The sequence below is a fragment of the Aricia agestis genome, chromosome 2 (genome assembly GCF_905147365.1).
Source record: "Aricia agestis chromosome 2, ilAriAges1.1, whole genome shotgun sequence".
Lineage (NCBI taxonomy): Eukaryota > Metazoa > Arthropoda > Insecta > Lepidoptera > Lycaenidae > Aricia > Aricia agestis.
This window is the reverse complement of record NC_056407.1, coordinates 6,301,008-6,319,661: the sequence shown is the minus strand read 5'-3', so window position 1 is coordinate 6,319,661 and position 18,654 is coordinate 6,301,008. Positions and strand designations below refer to the sequence as shown.

General features: G+C 34.5%; 2 protein-coding genes across 10 annotated transcripts; one reads left to right on the top strand and one right to left on the bottom strand.

Moving 5' to 3' along the window:
* Positions 1–370: 370 nt before the first annotated feature.
* On the bottom strand, positions 371–8,966 carry LOC121738236 (aldo-keto reductase AKR2E4-like). Of its 7 annotated transcripts, none has more exons than XM_042130204.1 (7): positions 8,550–8,966; positions 6,075–6,167; positions 4,781–4,963; positions 4,054–4,170; positions 3,357–3,524; positions 1,621–1,821; positions 371–667 (listed from the first exon to the last, which is right to left on the bottom strand). In XM_042130204.1, the coding sequence occupies exons 2-7, from the start codon at positions 6,165–6,167 to the stop codon at positions 449–451; spliced, it is 981 nt and encodes a 326-aa protein (XP_041986138.1). In that variant the 5' UTR covers positions 8,550–8,966; the 3' UTR covers positions 371–448. The 7 variants fall into 7 exon arrangements, with proteins under 7 accessions (XP_041986138.1, XP_041986156.1, XP_041986130.1 ...); XM_042130222.1 differs by having other exon boundaries at positions 8,857–8,966; XM_042130196.1 differs by lacking the exon at positions 8,550–8,966 and adding an exon at positions 8,297–8,316.
* A 1,880-nt stretch (positions 8,967–10,846) lies between these two features.
* Positions 10,847–17,171, top strand: LOC121738207 (myosin heavy chain, striated muscle-like). Of its 3 annotated transcripts, none has more exons than XM_042130162.1 (13): positions 10,847–10,963; positions 12,788–12,908; positions 13,146–13,241; positions 13,411–13,542; positions 13,990–14,134; positions 14,551–14,606; positions 14,688–14,778; positions 14,923–15,000; positions 15,455–15,621; positions 16,394–16,465; positions 16,601–16,718; positions 16,805–16,918; positions 17,023–17,171. In XM_042130162.1, exons 1-13 carry the CDS (start codon positions 10,894–10,896, stop codon positions 17,143–17,145), a joined length of 1,383 nt encoding a protein of 460 aa, XP_041986096.1. In that variant the 5' UTR covers positions 10,847–10,893; the 3' UTR covers positions 17,146–17,171. The 3 variants fall into 3 exon arrangements, with proteins under 3 accessions (XP_041986096.1, XP_041986087.1, XP_041986105.1); XM_042130153.1 differs by having other exon boundaries at positions 13,990–14,137; XM_042130171.1 differs by lacking the exon at positions 14,923–15,000 and having other exon boundaries at positions 13,990–14,137.
* The last annotated feature ends 1,483 nt before the right edge of the window (positions 17,172–18,654 follow it).

Below are 18,654 nucleotides of genomic sequence, written 5' to 3'. Positions count from 1 at the left end.
CTTTTTTCTTACAGAAAGACGGAAGAACGACGGGAGCGCTGCTGGTAAAAGAGAACTGTCAAACACATGTCAAAAATGAAATTTTCTATGATAGAAGCGTTTAGTTCCTTTTCTCGCCACGTTCAAATAAAGCCTTGTCGTACTGTAGATTGATTTGAAAGGGATGACACTACGATGTTGCCACTTTTTAATTTCTTCACTTTCTTGGGATCTATGTAAGTTGTAACACGTGCGTTAATATCACACATTAGAAACCATTCGTATTCGTATGTTTACTGAAATCAGTAAAAACAGTAGTTAGTAAGACACGGTATTCTTCAATTTTTATTTATTTTTTTATATTTTATATTAATCAATATTGTTATTTCACTTATTTTATTATTGTCACATCAATAGAATTTCAAATCTATTAGTTGTAACTTAAATTAAAATTATTTTAATTGTAATTTTAATTTATAAATGGGCTCGGTAAAGGTTTCGGAATCTTTTTGAAGGGGTAATGAGGATGGTCTTGCCAAAACGATGGTAAAGTATATTTTGTGTCGCTATCAAAGCTTCCTAATATCTTCATTTCTTCGTCAGTAAGGTTGAAGTCAAAAATATCCATATTGGATTTTAATCTTGAATGATTTAGAGTTTTGAATACTGGTACGATGTTTCTTTGCACCTGAAATTAAAGAAAGAATAGCTATAGTATGTCAAAAAAATGAAGAAATTAAAAAGTGGCAACATCGCAGTGTCATCCCTTTTTTCTTAGATTGATTTGAAAGGGATGACGATGTTGGCACTTTTTAATTGCTTCACTTTTTTTGACAGACTATATTTACACACTGCTTATGTAAACCAACACTACACTTTATTACGTTGCGACAAAAATTGACATAGTTTAAAAAATAGTTTAAACAATATTTATAATCCGGTCACAGAACATGTAAATATTCGGTCATTGAAATTATCGCCATTGTCTCTTTGCACAATTAGTATGCAATTACTTAGACGTTATTTTAGCATGGGAGTGAAAAGGATAAGTAGCAATAAGTCAACAGCCGAATTTCTAAAAATAAAATTAATATGTTACTTTTTACTATTCATGCATATAAAACTAAAGAAAATTATTAAGGCGCTGTGGTTGTTGCAACTACGTAAAATGAGGTTTTTAAAACACGTTTTTAGTAAAGGAAATGTCATTATTTAAGTATAAAATAAGTACCGTTTTAAAATTGAGAAAATTTCCTATACGCAAAGGTATATCAGTACACAATTTGAAAAATTCTGCTCGATAGCAAAAAAAATTCAAAGATCATGACTGTTATAACGCTGTTTTTCATAATTAAATCATTTTATGGCTAAATTACACACTTTCTAGAAAAAAACAAAAAATGTAGTATATGTGTCGTAACCTAACGTAAACGATTTGATATAAGTATTTGATTTGTGTAATACTAAAAACAAAAGGTTTTTTTCTCCTATTTTCTATTTTCAAGGCACGCGGCGAGCGCGTAACAGCCACTGTACAAGGCGCGCTGATATGAATGTTATTTTAATGTCCTTAACGTCGATATTCGTACTGACAGACATCGACTTGCTTATTTTAGGGACTACTGGGCCTTAGGTACTTACAAGCCATCTCAGAGCAATTTGTGGAACTGTCTTGTCATATTTATTAGCTATGGGTAGAAGCGCAGGATCGTCGCATTTTGGTCCCGGGAACATCTGACCGAACCTCTTGACTAGGGAACCAAATGGGCTGTAAGCCATTACCGTGATTCCGTGGGATTGAGCAAACGACACCAATTCCGACTCCACGTTTAGAAGATGTATCTGAAATACATTAAAGTAATTTGAACCATACAGAAATTATACAATGTACCTATAATTTTTCGTCCATGTATGAACTTAATGGTGGCGACATTCAACTCTACATTCAATTGAATGCAATGAGGCATTTTCTTATTTTTTACATTTGATTGTCAAACAGTTTTTTAGTAACTAGATGGCGTATGGGTAGCCAACTATGATCGGTATTCGGTAATACCATCATTAATTGCTACAAAACTGGGAAGAAATAGCCCTATTTACAGTTATTCACACCAAATGTCACAGGAATTATACATTTTGGTTTTGGACAACATCTTACCTGCACTTGTGCAAGATAACGAAAAGATGGATATTTAATAGCTAATATTTTACCAATAATGAACATCAAAAACCCAAATAACACAATTTGGGAAAAAATAATAAAAACCACACCAACAACAAAAAGTAGAAGAAGTGTCAAAGTAACATGCCCGCTATGGAGTGTAGATGGAGGAGAACTATCTCTGTATGTAAAAAGTGTCCGCTAAAATGCGTTAAATTAGGGTGGCGCTACAGTAGCAACAGGGTAAATTTTAAATCATTTAGCAGCTTTTATTTCAGCTATTTTAGGTTATATTTTTCAAAATATATTATTAAAATAAATTTAAATAATATATATTTATATTTTGTCACCAACGGCTACATTCATTCCATACCCTTTGCTGTAGCTAACGACACTCTTGGAGGATTTTTCAACTGTTATTTACTGCGTACAGCTGGACACTTTTTCAAATATCCCCCATATAGGACAGTTCTCCTTCATCTACCCTCCATAGCCAAAACTCTTTCAGTTGTCGGTTTTCACTTTGACAAGTCCATACTAATCCATACTAATATTATAAATGCGAAAGTGTGTCTGTCTGTCTGTTACCTCTTCACGCTCAAACCGCTGAACCGATTTTGCTGAAGCGCGATAAACGAGTTTTGGCGCGACGGAGTTGCGGGCATCATCTAGTATTATATATGTCAGCGTGTTCCTAAACTGTTACCAGTATACTGGCCTAATCGCTTAGGCCGATGATCGCTTAGGCATATGCTCTTCGTGAAATTTAAACTAGAGGGACGAACCAAAAAACCATAGTAATATATGGAAATATATAAATACATACAGTTTTATGTTAATATTATGCTAACGGAAACTAGGTTTAAGATATTTTCATTTATGTCACACTTGACAGTACATTGACATTTTTAGAAACACAACCCATATGTAGTCAGTGATGCCAACCTGCAGATAATTTCAGATCGGTGGGGAACCAATAGAAAATCTAGAAGTGTCTATCGTCGCGCCGCCTGGTGGAGATTAAAAATAAGAAAACAACCCATTGAATAGTAATTTGAAGGTAATTTCCTCAAATTAAGAAAGTACTGAATTATGTGGCTGTAATAATATGTCATAACGTCTTACTTTAATTGGTCATTCTTGACATATTTTGTACACTTTCTGTTTTCTTAGCTTAAGTAAACTTTAATTAAAAATATCATCAAGATAGATAAACCTCAATCTGTAATGCCGCGGGTTTAACGTATCCTTCGGCTAGTAGCCTTGCGAGCTGCTCCTTGTTGAAATTAGAGACACCTATGGACTTGGTGAGGCCCAGCATCTTTGCATTTTCTAGGCCTTTCCACGTTTCCATGTAGTCTACATCACTGTACGTGTTATTACTCTGTAAGAGGAATATGCAAGTATAAGGCCCTGTTTCACCACTTCCTATTGGCTTGGCTATTCACAACTTAAATTGACAGATAGACTCAATGGAGTATAGAGAATCTGTCAGAAAAGTTGTGGATAGCCTATCCGGCACTTATCACACACTAGATAAGATGATAGATAACGTTAGTTCTTCTAAGTAGTCTGTGTGATAGATTTTAGAGTGACAAGCGAATTAAACTCTTTTATTTATGGTTGAAGTCTGTTGGCAACAAGTTGACAAATTGAAAATGGATTATAGTCTTTTTTATTGAATCAGACAATGTTTACACGGCCAGTCTAAGATCAGCTGAGTCCCAGAGACAAGAGTTGAAAAAAATATGATAAAGAAAATATTTTTACAAAATATAGGTAGTATTCCTAATGTCCTTTAAACTAAGGTCGAATTTCAACCATTGGGCGATCGCTAGTACATATTAATCGGTCCGATATAAGTTCTTATAATGTAAAAACGCTCTTGTTATTTAATGAATAATACTGCATACATGAAATCCCATTGGCCAATGCATGAGGTAGAGATCCACGTAAGTGAGACCAAGAGTGTTGAGCTGCGAACGCAGCGCTTCCTCCACCTCGTCGCACTGGTGATGGGTGTTCCATAGCTGAAACAATTCAAATACATAGACTACTCAGGAATAGTAAAAGGAGGGGAAGTAAGTTATCTTCATACAAAGGCACCGCGCGCGACTTGTATGTGTGCGCCATAGCTGTATCAATGCGTCGCCACGTACGGCACACAACAAAATCTCGGCGGTACCAGCCTTATAAAACTGGCCGAGATTTTGTTGTGTGCCGTACGTGGCGACGCATTGATACTATGGCGCACACATACAAGCCGCGCGTGGTGCCTTTGTATGAAGATAACTTACGTCCCCTCCTTTTAGTACTCAGGCTAGATACTAATTTGTCAATATTCTCTGCAAATTCTGCGTGTATCGTCCAATGGTATCGTCTCATAGCACGAAGCTTCGCACCGTAGACGCATGTGCGGCCGCGGCATACCAGTAATAACGTGATCGATGCCCCTGTAATTCTATTCCTATCGGTTATACTGACCTCTTACATTTAGAATATGTTTATCGAAATCCTACAAAATAGGATACAGACTCGGTCCTAAAGCTTCCCATTGAAGAGGCAACCTTATCTATTACTATCTCAAATATTATGGCTATGGCCTATGGCGAGTAAGGAGAAGCTGAAAATATATTTTACCTTGGTCGTAACAAACACATCTTCTCTTTTCGTCGCACCCTTGTCGAATGCTGTACTCAACGCTTTGCTAACTTCTGCCTCTGTATTGTATATGAACGCTGTATCGATGTGTCGGTACCCGATGTCGATCGCTTCAACTATAACGTTAACCAATTCATTTTCCTTCGATACGATTACTCCGTTCTGTAAATGTGTAATGGATTTTGAAATTTATTTTATCTTACTGCGAACAACATAGTTATAAGCCTTATAGGTGACTTTTTCGCATAAATGCCGCGGCTCCAATGGATCGTTAACGATTTGTCGTTTGCCGATCGATGTGCAGTCTACGATATCGTCATTAAAGTGAATGGTTATTGGTTAGGTTACTAACCAATAACCATGACAGATAGTGTCATATGTAACTGATTATTGTAGCTTTTAAGCAGCCCTGAATTTATAAATAGGCCTAGGGGCAGCAGTATCTTAGAAGGGCGGCAGCATCCTAGAGTGGTGCATCCTACACTCGTAAAAATATAAATTCGGCACTGTTTTTAAATACGTACAAGAAATATGAATAGTATAAAATATAATTATTATAATAATTTATACTAATAATTATTATTATTCAATTATCAACTATATCATCACATAATATACATAATGGACTTGGATCCCAGAAGGATATGACATAATAACTTACTTTCTGATGGATGAAACCATAGGTTCTTAGTAGTGCCTCGTGTACTTAGAATACCTGCGAATTTGTGTAGCTCTACGTGTGACACCTGGTCAGGTACCAGGTACCAAAGTAGACTAAAAATTAGTCTTACTTTACTTATTTTGTTATGTCTTATATTTAAATATAATTTGTAGAATATTATTCTGAACTAGTATCATGTAGTGTAAGACACTTTTCAGTGACCAAAACTTTTATCAAGCGCTTTAAAAATAACTTTGTTGCTAATTTTTTTGAAGGCGTTATTTTTATTTTATAAATTAATAAAACACTTTAGAAAACAATATTGCAAGAATTTATTTCCTACTAGCCGTTGCCCGCTACTTCGTCCGCGTCAGCATAGTATAGTAAGTACTGGCAAAGTGAGCGTTAGTGAGTGAGAGAGAGAGTGGTACCTGTAACATGACCAGGTGTCACAAGTAGAGCTACACAAATTCGCAGGTACGGTATTCTAAGTACACGAGGCACTAATAAGAACCTATGTTTTCATCCATCAGTAAGTAAGTTAATATGTCTTATTTCTTCTGGGATCCAGGTCTATAATATCCTTGAATATTATACCAAAAAAAAACTCACTTCCATTCCTAGGAATGTTCCTAGAGCCAGCGCAGGCATTTCATTTCCATCGTTCAATTTTATTTTTGGCGCTTCTCCAGACGTCTTCGCCATCTTAAGCACGAACACAATAATTTAATTAAAGACTTATAAGGATCTTAGAAATTTGACACAAAAGAATACGAACTAAAATAATTGATGGATACCGGATAAGGGAAATATTACAAAAATATCACTTCCTCGCACAAAATGTTTAGCCTTAATAAGGAAATGATGGAGGAAAAATATCAAAATTAAATTTACTTAGGGCAAACGTTACAAAAATGGCCAAGCAACGGTCGAGAGCTTTGTTCTTATCGTTACTAAAAACGCTGAATCTCCAAACACTTAAGTACAAGATTGCGCTACTAAAATAACTACCTAGTGTAAACATTTTTATCACTTACGAGAGCCAAGAACATGAGTACGAAAACGCGAGTGGACATCTCAAGTATGTAATCGACACTGGAATATATTTTAAACGAATATTACTTAATAGTTAATAGGCATGATATTTAATTTGTTTATCAGCTTTGAAGGAAATATTTTTATTAGAAATAAAATATATTTTAAGAATCATACTATTAAGAGGATTCCACACCGCCATTTTTTCCATACAAACATTGTCCCCTGTTTCCTCCCTGGATAATGCTAGTAGAGTTATAATTTTTTTCCTGAATATCTACGGCCACTAATACAATGTCCCTATGTTTTCTTTTTTTTCATAATTTAATTATTAAATAAGATATGAACGTTCAAAAACCCAAAAAAATGGCCAGATTTTCCACTGTGTTCAAACGTCCAGAAAACAGATTTGGATAGATTATACAAAAAAAGCAAAACATAGGAACACAGCTCAAGCCTTTTTTTAATCTTTAATGAAAAAAGTACTTAAATCGGTTAAGTTTTGGAGAAGGAATCAGGGGACAACGAATCGTTGATTTTCTGGATTTTCTGCAGTTGTCTCTATCGCGTTCTGCGGTATAGGCTTGAGGTATGGGAGACAGCTATAGATATTACACGTACTTTTTTTTCATTTCTCTAGCCGCTGTGGTATCCTCTTAACACATATACAAACTAACCCCTTTGGGTCGTTAGAAATAGCTGCAACTCCCTCATAGCTTTGTTACATTTTATGGAAGCTGCTTCATCAGACGGTACTACAAGAAATAAGAAAGGTAACTAGATAAGTTCTGATCGTTGATTTTGAAACCAGAAAACGAAGTACTGAATAAATTAGTAGATACCTGCCGGCCAGTAGCTGTTGGTAATGTAGGTGTCGCAGCCGACTGGTTTAAATAGCCGTTCAATCAAACAGCTAGCCCTTCGACTGAATAACGCCATTCAATCACACGGCTATACGTCGTTTAGCCGACTTGTTGACTACAACGTTCAACACTACAGCTAGACGACGCTTAGCCAACTGGTTAAATGGCAAATTAACTAGGGCAACCATTAGCTTAATATGTAATTTGGGAGAATAGGAAAACTTTTTGTATTTTATTGAAAGATTATTCTCGGATTAAGTTTAAGGGGTGACCAAAAATTTAATGCAATAAGTAAAAATAAAAAATTCTGAGGCGTGTTATGTGACGGTTGCCGGCTGCTGCCGCAGCACAGTCACAGTTCTAACCTAACCTACTTTTGGACATTCTGGATCGTGTTTGTTTTTGTTTTGGCGGGGGGCTGCGCCCCGCGAGCCCTCCTTTTATTTGACGACGGTCGCCGGCTGCTACCTCAGCACGCTCGCTGCGCTCGCTCGGCTCCCTCTGTGTTGTGGTCTAAGTTCTAACCTAACCTAACCAACTTTAGGACTTTCTGGATTGTGTTTGTTTTTGTTTTGTTGAGGGGCTGTGCCCCCCGAACCCCCTCAATAGGAATGACAGGACACTACGCATAAAAATAAAAACGCCTGTTAAATAAAAATTGCAATCTTGCGGGTGGGTTCTCGACGTCCTTAAATTCTCCCAGGCATAATAATTGTAGGCCTGAACATTTGTCTTAAACAAAAGTGATGGCAACCCCAATTTGCGACTATCATGCAACTGGCAACTATGGATATTCATGCACAAAATGCATAAAACTTTAATTTTGTATCAAAATTATTAAAAAAATCGATGCTTCAATTTTGATGATGAACTATGTCTGTTTACGGGCTGGCAACCCTAGGTTGCGGCCGATTTAGAGCTGGCACCAATTTATACCTTATTTTGTCCCGTCATTTTCTTTCAAATGATGTAAAATTTACTGAAAAAAAAAATCAAACAAATTATGCATTTATCTCATGAACATTAAACTTAATTAGAGGTACTTGCGGCTACTTTTGACAAGGCAACCTAACATTAATCCATTCTATACGTTCTAAAGATTATTTTAAAATAAATTTGATCGAAAAAAACGATTCCTGCAGGATTTTACGGTCGGATCCAATACTATTAGTAATTATAACGAGCTTACCTGATGAGTGTGATACCTCTAAAATTACACCTTCAAGCGTCCACTGCTTACTATAGTCACATTGCACTGTAGCAAATAGCAATGCCAATCCTTGAGATATAAATAACAAAACACTTTAATAAATTTCGTATTGTTAAATTAAATGAACAATTCTTGGTAACAAAACATTATTAAAACTTGAAAAACACAATTTTAGTTCTATACTCAAAATAGTTTTGTATGTAACGCCGCACACTTATTAGGTGCCATTAAATTTTTTTGCATGATATTATTGGTCTACCGCGAATAATTTTAAAACCTTGCACACCTTGTGTCAATCCACTTTTACTGATAGCAACGCGGTTTATTTTTAGAGATCCATCGAATTCATAGTACTATGTCCGAACTCCGATATGACTTTCTTCAGTTGTTTTTCTAAGTACCCCGCATTTTAACAATATTTGAAAAACCGGACAAGCGCGTGTTGGGCCACGCGCGTAATAGGGTTCCGTAGTACCGCTAGTTTTTGATCATTTTTGTATGGTCAATGAATGTACATTTACATATAACGAGTTTTACACTACTAACAACATCATCAGCTCAGTTACGTTCAAAGGAATTTTATCGAAAAGTTCCTTTATACTTCGCCGATTTTTTTTACTCGATCGACTATTACCATGGGCGTAGCGAGGTACAGGCAGGGGGGGGGAGGGGGGGCAGCTGGCAGCGATAATGCTCACGAGTTTCGTACCTAAACGTGGTGCGGAGAGAGTAGTAGTGGTGCGGAGGGTTGAGAGGGGAGGCATTCAATCCCAGTTCGCTCGCTCATATTTTGTTTTTAACTCACCTTCAATACTATTGTGAGATACCTACTCATGTTAAAAATCACGAATTGGAAGTCTAGGTTTTTTAATCTGCCCCCCCTTCTTAGCCGTGATAATTTTTATTCATATTTCACATAATATGGATCCCTAAATCGGAAAATGATCTATGAATACTCGTAATATTTAAAAAAAAACCTATCCAACGACATCCCACACGGTGGGGTGGACGCGAAAAAAATATCATCCCCGCTTGATGTGTAGGGGAGGTACCATAAAAAAATATTTTTTAAGATTTTATATACTTACCATTTTGTTTTAGTGCATTCATGCCGGATTACAATTTACAGACGGACAGACAGACGGTCAGACAGACAGACCGAAACTATAAGGGTTCCTTGTTGACTGCGGAACCCTAAAAAATTATGCAAAATATTTTTTTTAATAAAAAGCCAAACACATTATATTTTTATAAATAAAATTTTGTTACTTAAAAATAACAGCCTGTATAAGCCTTGAACTTGTATCAGACGAGTTATTGTTACTCGGGTTATTTCCTCGGGACTCTTATGATAACTAAGTGTCATTGCTTTGTAGATAATTCCTTTGGTAACAAGTATCATCATTATTTTTGGTGTATTATTAAAGTAGGTAACTAATTACACTTTTCTTCCGATATTTTTTGTTCTCCAAGCATCGATTAGATCTAATGTTTCCTTTGTTCACAACTGATAAATATTTGGTTTCTTTTTATACGTTCTAAATCACGTTTTCTTTACGTACAGTCACCAAAAGAATTTTAGGTCATTGTGTCCAATTTTAAATTAATTTTCAACTTATACAAACTTAGTCCACATCGACCTTAGGGCCGAGACCACCTACAAGTTACAACCTATAATGCCCGCTCCACACTCTCGCGAGATTGTCGGGAGGATATGAGAAATGAGAATCTCTTGAAGATTCTCACGAATATCTCGCGAGGGTATGGAGCGGGCATAAGAGATCTAACTCGAGTCTCAGCAAAAAAAATCCAAAAATTAACTACTGCCTCACTAAGTTAAAATCTAAAGATCGATCACTGTTTAAATGTACTTTGTGAACCTTTTTATTCGATATGACAGTAGAATCTACATTCTCTCGTCGGTCTTCCGTCCCACTGGTGACTGGGTTATGACTTATGAGAGTATAAGAATAGAGAGTGCTCTTGTGTACTGCGCTTGGGCACTATAAAATTATTCCTGGTGAAACCGGATTAAAAATGTTATTAGTATCTACATAAATAATATTTTTAATTGAAACGGTTAGCATTGTCCTTTCTTTTGTTGAAATTGAGTCCGAAACGAAATTTAAAATTTAGTTTATCAGAGATTTTTAATATGTATATCGATTCATATTTCATACAATACAAAATAATTTAACAGTCACAGTAGTACAGTACTATTATAAAGCTTTTCGTTTCTAATTTGTCGTAGAGTGTACCTCTCCAATGATGAATTAAAGTCGAGAGGTTCACGGTTTCACCGCAGTAGCCACAAATAGGTCAGATGTTTTGGTATACTCTTTTAAGCTATTTGGCTTTTGCTTCCGGTCAATTAAATGAGAATAAAGACCAATGTAAGTATGAAACATTACTCATTTCAATAAAAATAGCAAGTTACATTAATCATGTGACATGTCCCTAGGGCGCGGGGATACCCTTGAGATCGTACCAAAGAGTTGTTATGGTTGATTAGATATCACTTTTAATTCTCAGAAGAGAAAGGTACAGTGGTGAAACACATACAATGTGGACTGGTGGGCCATTAGCCAGTTCAAACATATCATACATACATCGAAATACGAGACATACCAGTCTATAGGATATGATACATATGGAACTTTTAATGGAAGGTGGCAGACGAATAAATGTCTTAAATTGATTCAAAGATTCAAATATTTTATTTGCAAACTAAGTAATTAATATACAAACATTGTAAGTTAAGACTTAGTACCTTGTGCAGGCGTTTGCTTAAAAATTGTGAACAAATACTTTATATGTAATATATTTTTACAATATTATGTTAACAATGCGAAGTGTTATGACTATCTTAATTTTATTTTATTTTACTAACAATATTTCTTATTATAATATAACTATACTAGTATATATCTATATAATATATGGGTAGTAATATATTTTATGAACTTTGTTATCTTTCAACAACTAATTAATTATTATCTTTAGAGAAGAAATCTTCCAGAGAGTAAAAACAATTTTTAATGAGGTAAGTTTTTAATTTCCTCGTAAATGAAATTAATTTAGTTTCATTTTTTATTTCTTCTGGTAAACGGTTATATATTTAACTGCCATGTAATATGGGCTTTCATTTAACATTTTTATTGTGGAGTATGGGAGGTGTAGTCTATTGTTGTGTCTGGTGTTGATATTGTGTGTATCCTTTACTTTAGTGATATTATAATCAAAATTCTTAAAAACAAATAAACTAATATCTTGTATATGTAAATTGATGGGAGAGTAAGTAAATTATATTTAATGAAATATGGTCTACAGCTTTCTCTATTTTTTATTTGAGCTATTATTCTTATGCATTTTTTTTTTGAAGAATAAAAAGTTCATTGGCGTTAACACTATTTCCCCACAGTATGACTCCGTAACGTAGCCACGAGTACGCATAAGCATAGTATGCTGAAATTGAGGTTTGAAGGTCAGTGCTACATTTTAGATGGAAAAGTGCATATGTGAATTTGGATAATTTTAATTTGATATTTTCGATATGAGTTTTCCAGTTTAAATGTGTGTCAATGTGAATCCCGAGTGGGTTGAATGTGTCTACGGTTTCTAAAGTTATGTTCTCAAATGAAGTATTTATATTAATAGCAGGTTTTTTATACGATCGAAATTGAATTGTTTTTGTTTTTTTGAAGTTAATTTCTAAATTGTGGTCCTGAAGCCAATCCGTAACATCTTTTAATATTTTTTGCAATATATTATCGTTAGAGTTCATGTTTTCGTATTTTATTAAAATAGCTATGTCGTCTGCAAACAATACTGGTAGAGCTATTTGATTATTTAAGATTTTCGGTAGATCGTTAATGTAGATTAAAAACAGTACGCATCCTATTACACTTCCCTGAGGAATGGAGCACGTCATCTCTAGTTCCTCCGATCTTATTTTGGTTATTTCTCGCGTATTTTGGTCGTAGTGTTCCATTTGTACAATCTGTTTTATATTTTTTAGGAATGATTTAAACCACGAGTATGCTTCTCCTCGTATACCTGAGCCTGAGAGTTTTCTAAGGAGTATGTCATACAATACTTTGTCATAAGCCTTGGTCATGTCTAGTAGAACACCTAAAACATTTTTTTGATCGTTTATGTATTTAAGTGCGGTTTGGATATATTTATAGACAGCCAACGTCGTATTGATGATTCAACAGATTGCGTGGATCCTCGGACTTTTAAGAAGCATGCAGCCAACACAGAATGGGCTGATGCTTATTCCTGTACGAGACACAAGTGCCAGCTTAGCGGCAGAAAACTGGCTATGTATACAGTGGGGTGAGTTACCAAATGAGATTCAAGTAATTCTTTTCAAAGTTGGGTTCCAATGCATACGCGATTTAAGGAAAGCATGCAACGACGCATGCATAGATTCTAGACCTATTCTGCGAATTCAACAGAAATATGTATGTAAATTTAAATGGGCTTCAAATTAATACCGATTATACCGAAACAGAACAAGAAAAATACAAGGTCTAACCAATTAACCATTATTCCTATTACTGTTTTCTTTAGATGCAAGCGAGTGGAAAAACCAGAGTCTGCCATTGAGTGTGAGGACGTAGTGGAGGACACCAACATGCAGTTCCCATACTGTTGTACAAGATTAAGGTAGGTTTTAACGTATTAGGAATAGTTTACACCTCTTCAGCAGGTATGTGGTCAGATTATAGCTATAATTTTGACCACAAAGTCTCATAATGCCTTGATTTTTTGGTAAATTTTCACAAAACATTTAATTCTACATTTAGGTTACAAAATATAATCATAAACATTTTAGATGCCTCGTTGTTGTGCAAGGCGAAGTCTGGACGAAAGTTCTAGGGCAGCCGTGGGAGACCCTACCAACTGCACCCTGGAGTCACATGTATAAGAAGAAAAAACCTCCTCCAAGTGACGAGAAATTGCCAAAGTAAGCCTCTAAAACAACGTACCTACATATTCATACTAATATTATAAATACGAAAGTGTGTCTTTCTGTTACCTCTTCACGCCCTAACTGCTGAACCGATTTTGCTGGGTATAGGGACACTTTGAGGCCAGGGAAATGGAAATACCCAGGACACTTTTTATCCCAAAAAGTTAGGGTTCCGATAGGCGATAAACGAATTTTGGGGCAACGAAGGAGCGGGCATCGTCTTTTTAATAACATAAGTTGAGATTGATATATGGTCGCTGTTATTAGTGTCCTAACCCACAATTTTTTTCGTTGTTCAATTTTGAATGTAGCCTTGTTCTAAATCATCTAAAGAACATAACTGCATTCATAACTCAATACGTAATTTTCTGTGGGTTGGTACACAAATGCTTAACAGCGTCCAATTTATAAAGTACAGAAAATAATAAGAAAACTTTTCAGGCCTAAGGATGAACAAGGACCAGTATTTGAACTCCACACAGATCTCATGGATGAACCGAAAAGAGCTCTGAAGAAAAACATCTTAAGGATGCAAAGTTTTAAGAATACTGTCATCAAACCAAAACCTACTTCGGATGCTGATATTGTGGTAGTAGCATTTTATTTTTTATCAATTCCTACACATAGTAAATAAAAGATATATTGCACCGTAGTCATAATCAAAGCCGTAGGTAGACTTTATGCGATCTTTTATAGTATAAGTCTACCAGGATCTGATGGCACATTTGGATGGCAGATTTTCAAAAAATATTCTTGATCATTGGATAATTTTTATATTTGCATGTTTTACACATAGAATCAGCCGCTATAAGGAAAAAAAAAGGATCAAAATGTTTTATTGCAATTACCCCGCGCCGGTATTGCTAGAGTCAATTTTATTTCTCATTTTTTGCCATCAGATTCTGGTAGACCAATACTTTACTGATTTTAAAAATGTTATCACAAGTGAGTAGTGACCCAAAATCTTTAATGATATTATTTTATTAATGTAATGGTTTTCAGATAGCTTTGACGTCGGATAATGAAGAAAATCGTATAAAAGGACACAGATCTTCCGGGTAAATGCAATTCTTGCTCCTTTATATTGAAATAAATAATTTATTGTTATGACTTATGTAGATAAAGTATTTTGATTTTAGTTCTAAAAGAATTAATCAGGTCAACAACTTCGACAGTGAATATGATTTTGATAAAGAACGCGAAATTGATGACAATGAAGTTAATGAAAAAGTAAGTACATATTATGTAAGTGCATAATTTACTGAAAATCTTCAAAAGCAATTATTATTATTACTCTATTCTGTAACTCATATCTTGAAATGAGAAATAAATCGTTCTTTATTTTATTAACGTATTACCTACTAATAATCGCAGAAGCGACACCCGTGGTCCCGAATACCGCCAAAAAGGTGGAGCGAACAAGAAGCATTTGACGAAACTGATACGGAATTGGTATTAATACTATTTTTTTTTACAAAACCATAATATTCATAATTATTAAAAATAATAACAAATAATTAAAAATTACTAAGTAATCAAAGCTCGTCGCAAGTCGCAAGACAAAGTCGGCGTAGAGTACCTACGTTTTACTCGTACCAGGCCTCGTACTGCAGTCTGCAATTCAGAAAATTTTTAAATACTTAAATAATTTACTTTTTGACCAATGTTTAAATATTAAGTAGGGCTCAAAATTGTGACTTTCCGTTTGGCGGAGACATAAGTTTCTTGGCGGAGACCGAAGTAACACCTACACGATTTTATTTCCAAACTTATACAACCTAATTAATATTATACAGGCTGTTTCAAATTTTTATCAATTCTCAATATTTTTTATATATTTTTTTTTTATGTATTTTTATGTTCAAATCATGAAATTTAATAATTTTTAAAATAATTATTTCCGCAGCCACCCGAAAAGAAAGTTGAAGGTTCGGACCTGCAATCTCTAGTAGATGCTATAGAAACCCGTATGCGAGACATAGAGGATGTGGTGCAGCGTATGAACCATAACATTGTCAGTAAAAACCCGGAGAATATAGAACGCAGATACGAAAGCGAAAGCAATGAAAAAAGGTATTATTTTTGCCAAAATGTAGTCAAAACTTCCAAAACTTAAATTTTACTTAAAACTTATACTTACATGATCTTAAATTTTACATAAGACTTTATTTGCCACATGAAGCTTTACAAAGCTTTATTTGCTACATGAAGCTTTGCTACAATATGATGTCTGTTCGTCACAGTTCGTCTGTCTCCAGAACCACTATAGTAGTCCGGTTAACGAATGACTCAAAAGAGGGTATAGAGTGCGTGAGCTGAAGCGCTTATTTCACTTATCCTAGCTAGGAAGTCCTAGCTAGGATCCTAGAATTTGTCAAGTGGAATAACATTTAGAAAACTAGTATCCTAGCTAGAATCCTAACCTAGCTAGGATCCTAAGTGGAATAAGCGCTTAAGCGATTTCTATGGAACTTATTCAGGGTGAACAAAAACCGCTATAGCTAGACTTCTTAAAATTTCACAGATTGTGTATATCTGTTGCCGCTATAACAATAAATAAGTACTAAAAATAAAATAAAGTTAATATTTAAGGGGGACTCCCACAAACATGTTTTTTTTGGCTTTTTTTGCTCGTAATCCATAATGACACTTTAAATATTCACAAAATACCTAATTATATTCGTACTTTGATATTTAATAATAAAATTACAATAAAATAAATAATTAAGCCCCCCCCCTTTTTTTCTTTGGACTTAAGATCTAACTTTCTTTATTTGTATTATGAAGCTTCATTTAATTAAATGTAACATTACATCAGCATTCAGCACCTATTGTTTATTTTCAGAGAACACATTTTAATGGACCAAAATTATCACGACGAAGAAAATAATAAAACCGACTTCGATTTTCATGGCCGGTAGGTTAATAATAATTAATTTGTGCAATAGAAGAAATTCATTACTTCTAACGAACGGTAACATGGTATCACTTTGTGTGTTAAACTATTGCCAGAGATGGAGTTTTATTTAGGTGGAATTATTTTATTGTACAGGCATAAAACAGAAAATAAAGATGCTGAATACCTACACATTGCTGAAGATATAGCTACGGAAGCTGACCTTAGTAACAGCATCTTCAAAAAGTTATACACAGAAAAGTATGAGGACAAGGTAAGACATTAGAGTTTAGACAACAAATTACAAATAGTTGTCTTCTGGATAAGATTTTAAATGTAAATATTTTTTTCTTCTTTTAGGAACCAATGCTAACATATATTATGGCACCTGTAGATAATAGCCGAAAATCAAATAAAATGTCTTCATTTGAAAAATCAAAACACATGAAGCATACTCGTAGAACCAAAGGAAAGGTAAATATTTTTTTGATAAAAATTATACCTTACATTTTTATACTTACCTCAGGTTTTCTACATCTCCTATTCCACAATATTAATAAAAACATGGTTTATTTTAGAGTAAAAAACACAGGAAGCATCACAATAAAAAGGAAACAAAGAAGCATTCTCATAAACACTCTACAGAGTCTGAGAAGGATATTTTATCTTTTGAAGATAGTATTGAGACACCAATATATTGATATTTCAATAAATATTTTTCAATGTATTTTTTTTATATCTTTCATCCTTTTAATTAATTATTGAAATAAAAATAATTCAAGTAACATTAATATCTACCTACCTTTCTTATACATATTAGAAAATAACCCACACCAGATTTTATAACAGCTGTATATTATGCAACTTAGTCCATTGAAATGTTACATGAGCTTTGCATTTATTAGAGGACGCAATTTTATTTTTGGGCTATGTTGGGGGGGGGGGGGGGGGGAGGGAGGTCAATAGAAACTTAACCTCAAGTTTGTGGGGTCGCCACTCTTGTCCCCCGGCCGCCATCTTGAAAAATAGGGTGACAACACTATTTTCGAGATATCAGTGATATATCGGAAATTATACGTCTTACAAAAATTTTGTAAAATCATAATTTGTCGCAAATTATTTTGCCTACAAATATGCTTATATAACTTTTCACTCTAAATAAAAAATATAAAAAGTTATAAGTAAACAAGTTAGATTTAAAAAAAAATAATATGTAATTGATTGTACCGTTGGTTCTTGGTGGAAATTCATGTTGAACACATTAAACACAATTTGCGTGCTCTTTTTTCACTACTTATATTAAGAAATTATTAACAAATTACACACCTGAAGATGATTAGTTTCGAAACCGTCGTGTAATTTGTTAATAATTTCTTAATATAGTGGAAAAAGTGCACGGAAATTGTGTTTTATTTTGTTTTAAGTTTTCTTATTGCTTTTTAACTTTGTTTAATACATTTTACAAAAAAAAAAAAGGATAAGCAGGCCTGAAATGCTCTACAGAATAGTAGTTAACTGTATAGCATTTTAGGCCAGCTTTTCTGCAGCCACACATGCTTCCACAGTTTCCTTTGCATCTGCAGAAAATTAACATCATGAGATTGGGTGGGATTGGGGGATCTTTTTCTCAAAAGATCATCTACAAGGTAGGCCTCAGGTAATTTTTTTGTAAAATGTATTAAACAAAGTTAAAAGTAATAAGAAAAATAAAAAAACTCACTTTTTTTTTGCTTATAACTTTTTAATTTTTAATTTAGGGTGAAAAGTTATATAAGCATATGTGTAGGCAAAACAATTTGCAACAAATTATAATTTTACAAATTTTTTGTAAGACATACAGTTTCCGGGATATAGTGAAAATAGTGTTGTCGCCCTTTTTTTCAAGATTGCGGCCGAGGGACAAGGGTGGTGACCCCACAAACTTGAGGTTAAGATTCTATAATTGACCTTAACATAATATTCCGAAAAAATTGTGTCCTGTAATAAATGCAATATTCGGTCCTAAAATTGTAACATTTTCATGGAATATTTATACGTGGGAGAGCCATGCTTCGGCACGAATGGGCCGGCTCGACCGGATAAATACCACGTTGTCACAGAAAACCGGCGTGAAACAGTGCTTGTGCTGTGTTTCGCCGAGTGAGTGAGTTTACCGGAGGCCCAATCCCCTAACCCCTACCCTATTCCCTTCCCTACCCTCAACTATTCCC

What these genes read in the sequence shown, in the direction of transcription:
- LOC121738236 (XM_042130189.1), bottom strand. Translation starts at nt 6,538, where the DNA reads ATGTCCACTCGCGTTTTCGTACTCATGTTCTTGGCTCTC. An exon ending in GAACATTCCTAGGAATGGAA is followed by an intron (nt 4,964 to 6,074) that starts GTGAGTTTTTTT and finishes ACACATTTACAG; the next exon opens with AACGGAGTAATCGTATCGAA. An exon ending in CCGCGGCATTACAGATTGAG is followed by an intron (nt 1,822 to 3,356) that starts GTTTATCTATCT and finishes AATGTATTTCAG; the next exon opens with ATACATCTTCTAAACGTGGA.
- LOC121738207 (XM_042130153.1), top strand. Translation starts at nt 10,894, where the DNA reads ATGTTTTGGTATACTCTTTTAAGCTATTTGGCTTTTGCTTCCGGTCAA. An exon ending in AAATGAGAATAAAGACCAAT is followed by an intron (nt 10,964 to 12,787) that starts GTAAGTATGAAA and finishes ATGATTCAACAG; the next exon opens with ATTGCGTGGATCCTCGGACT. An exon ending in AGTGACGAGAAATTGCCAAA is followed by an intron (nt 13,543 to 13,989) that starts GTAAGCCTCTAA and finishes AAAACTTTTCAG; the next exon opens with GCCTAAGGATGAACAAGGAC.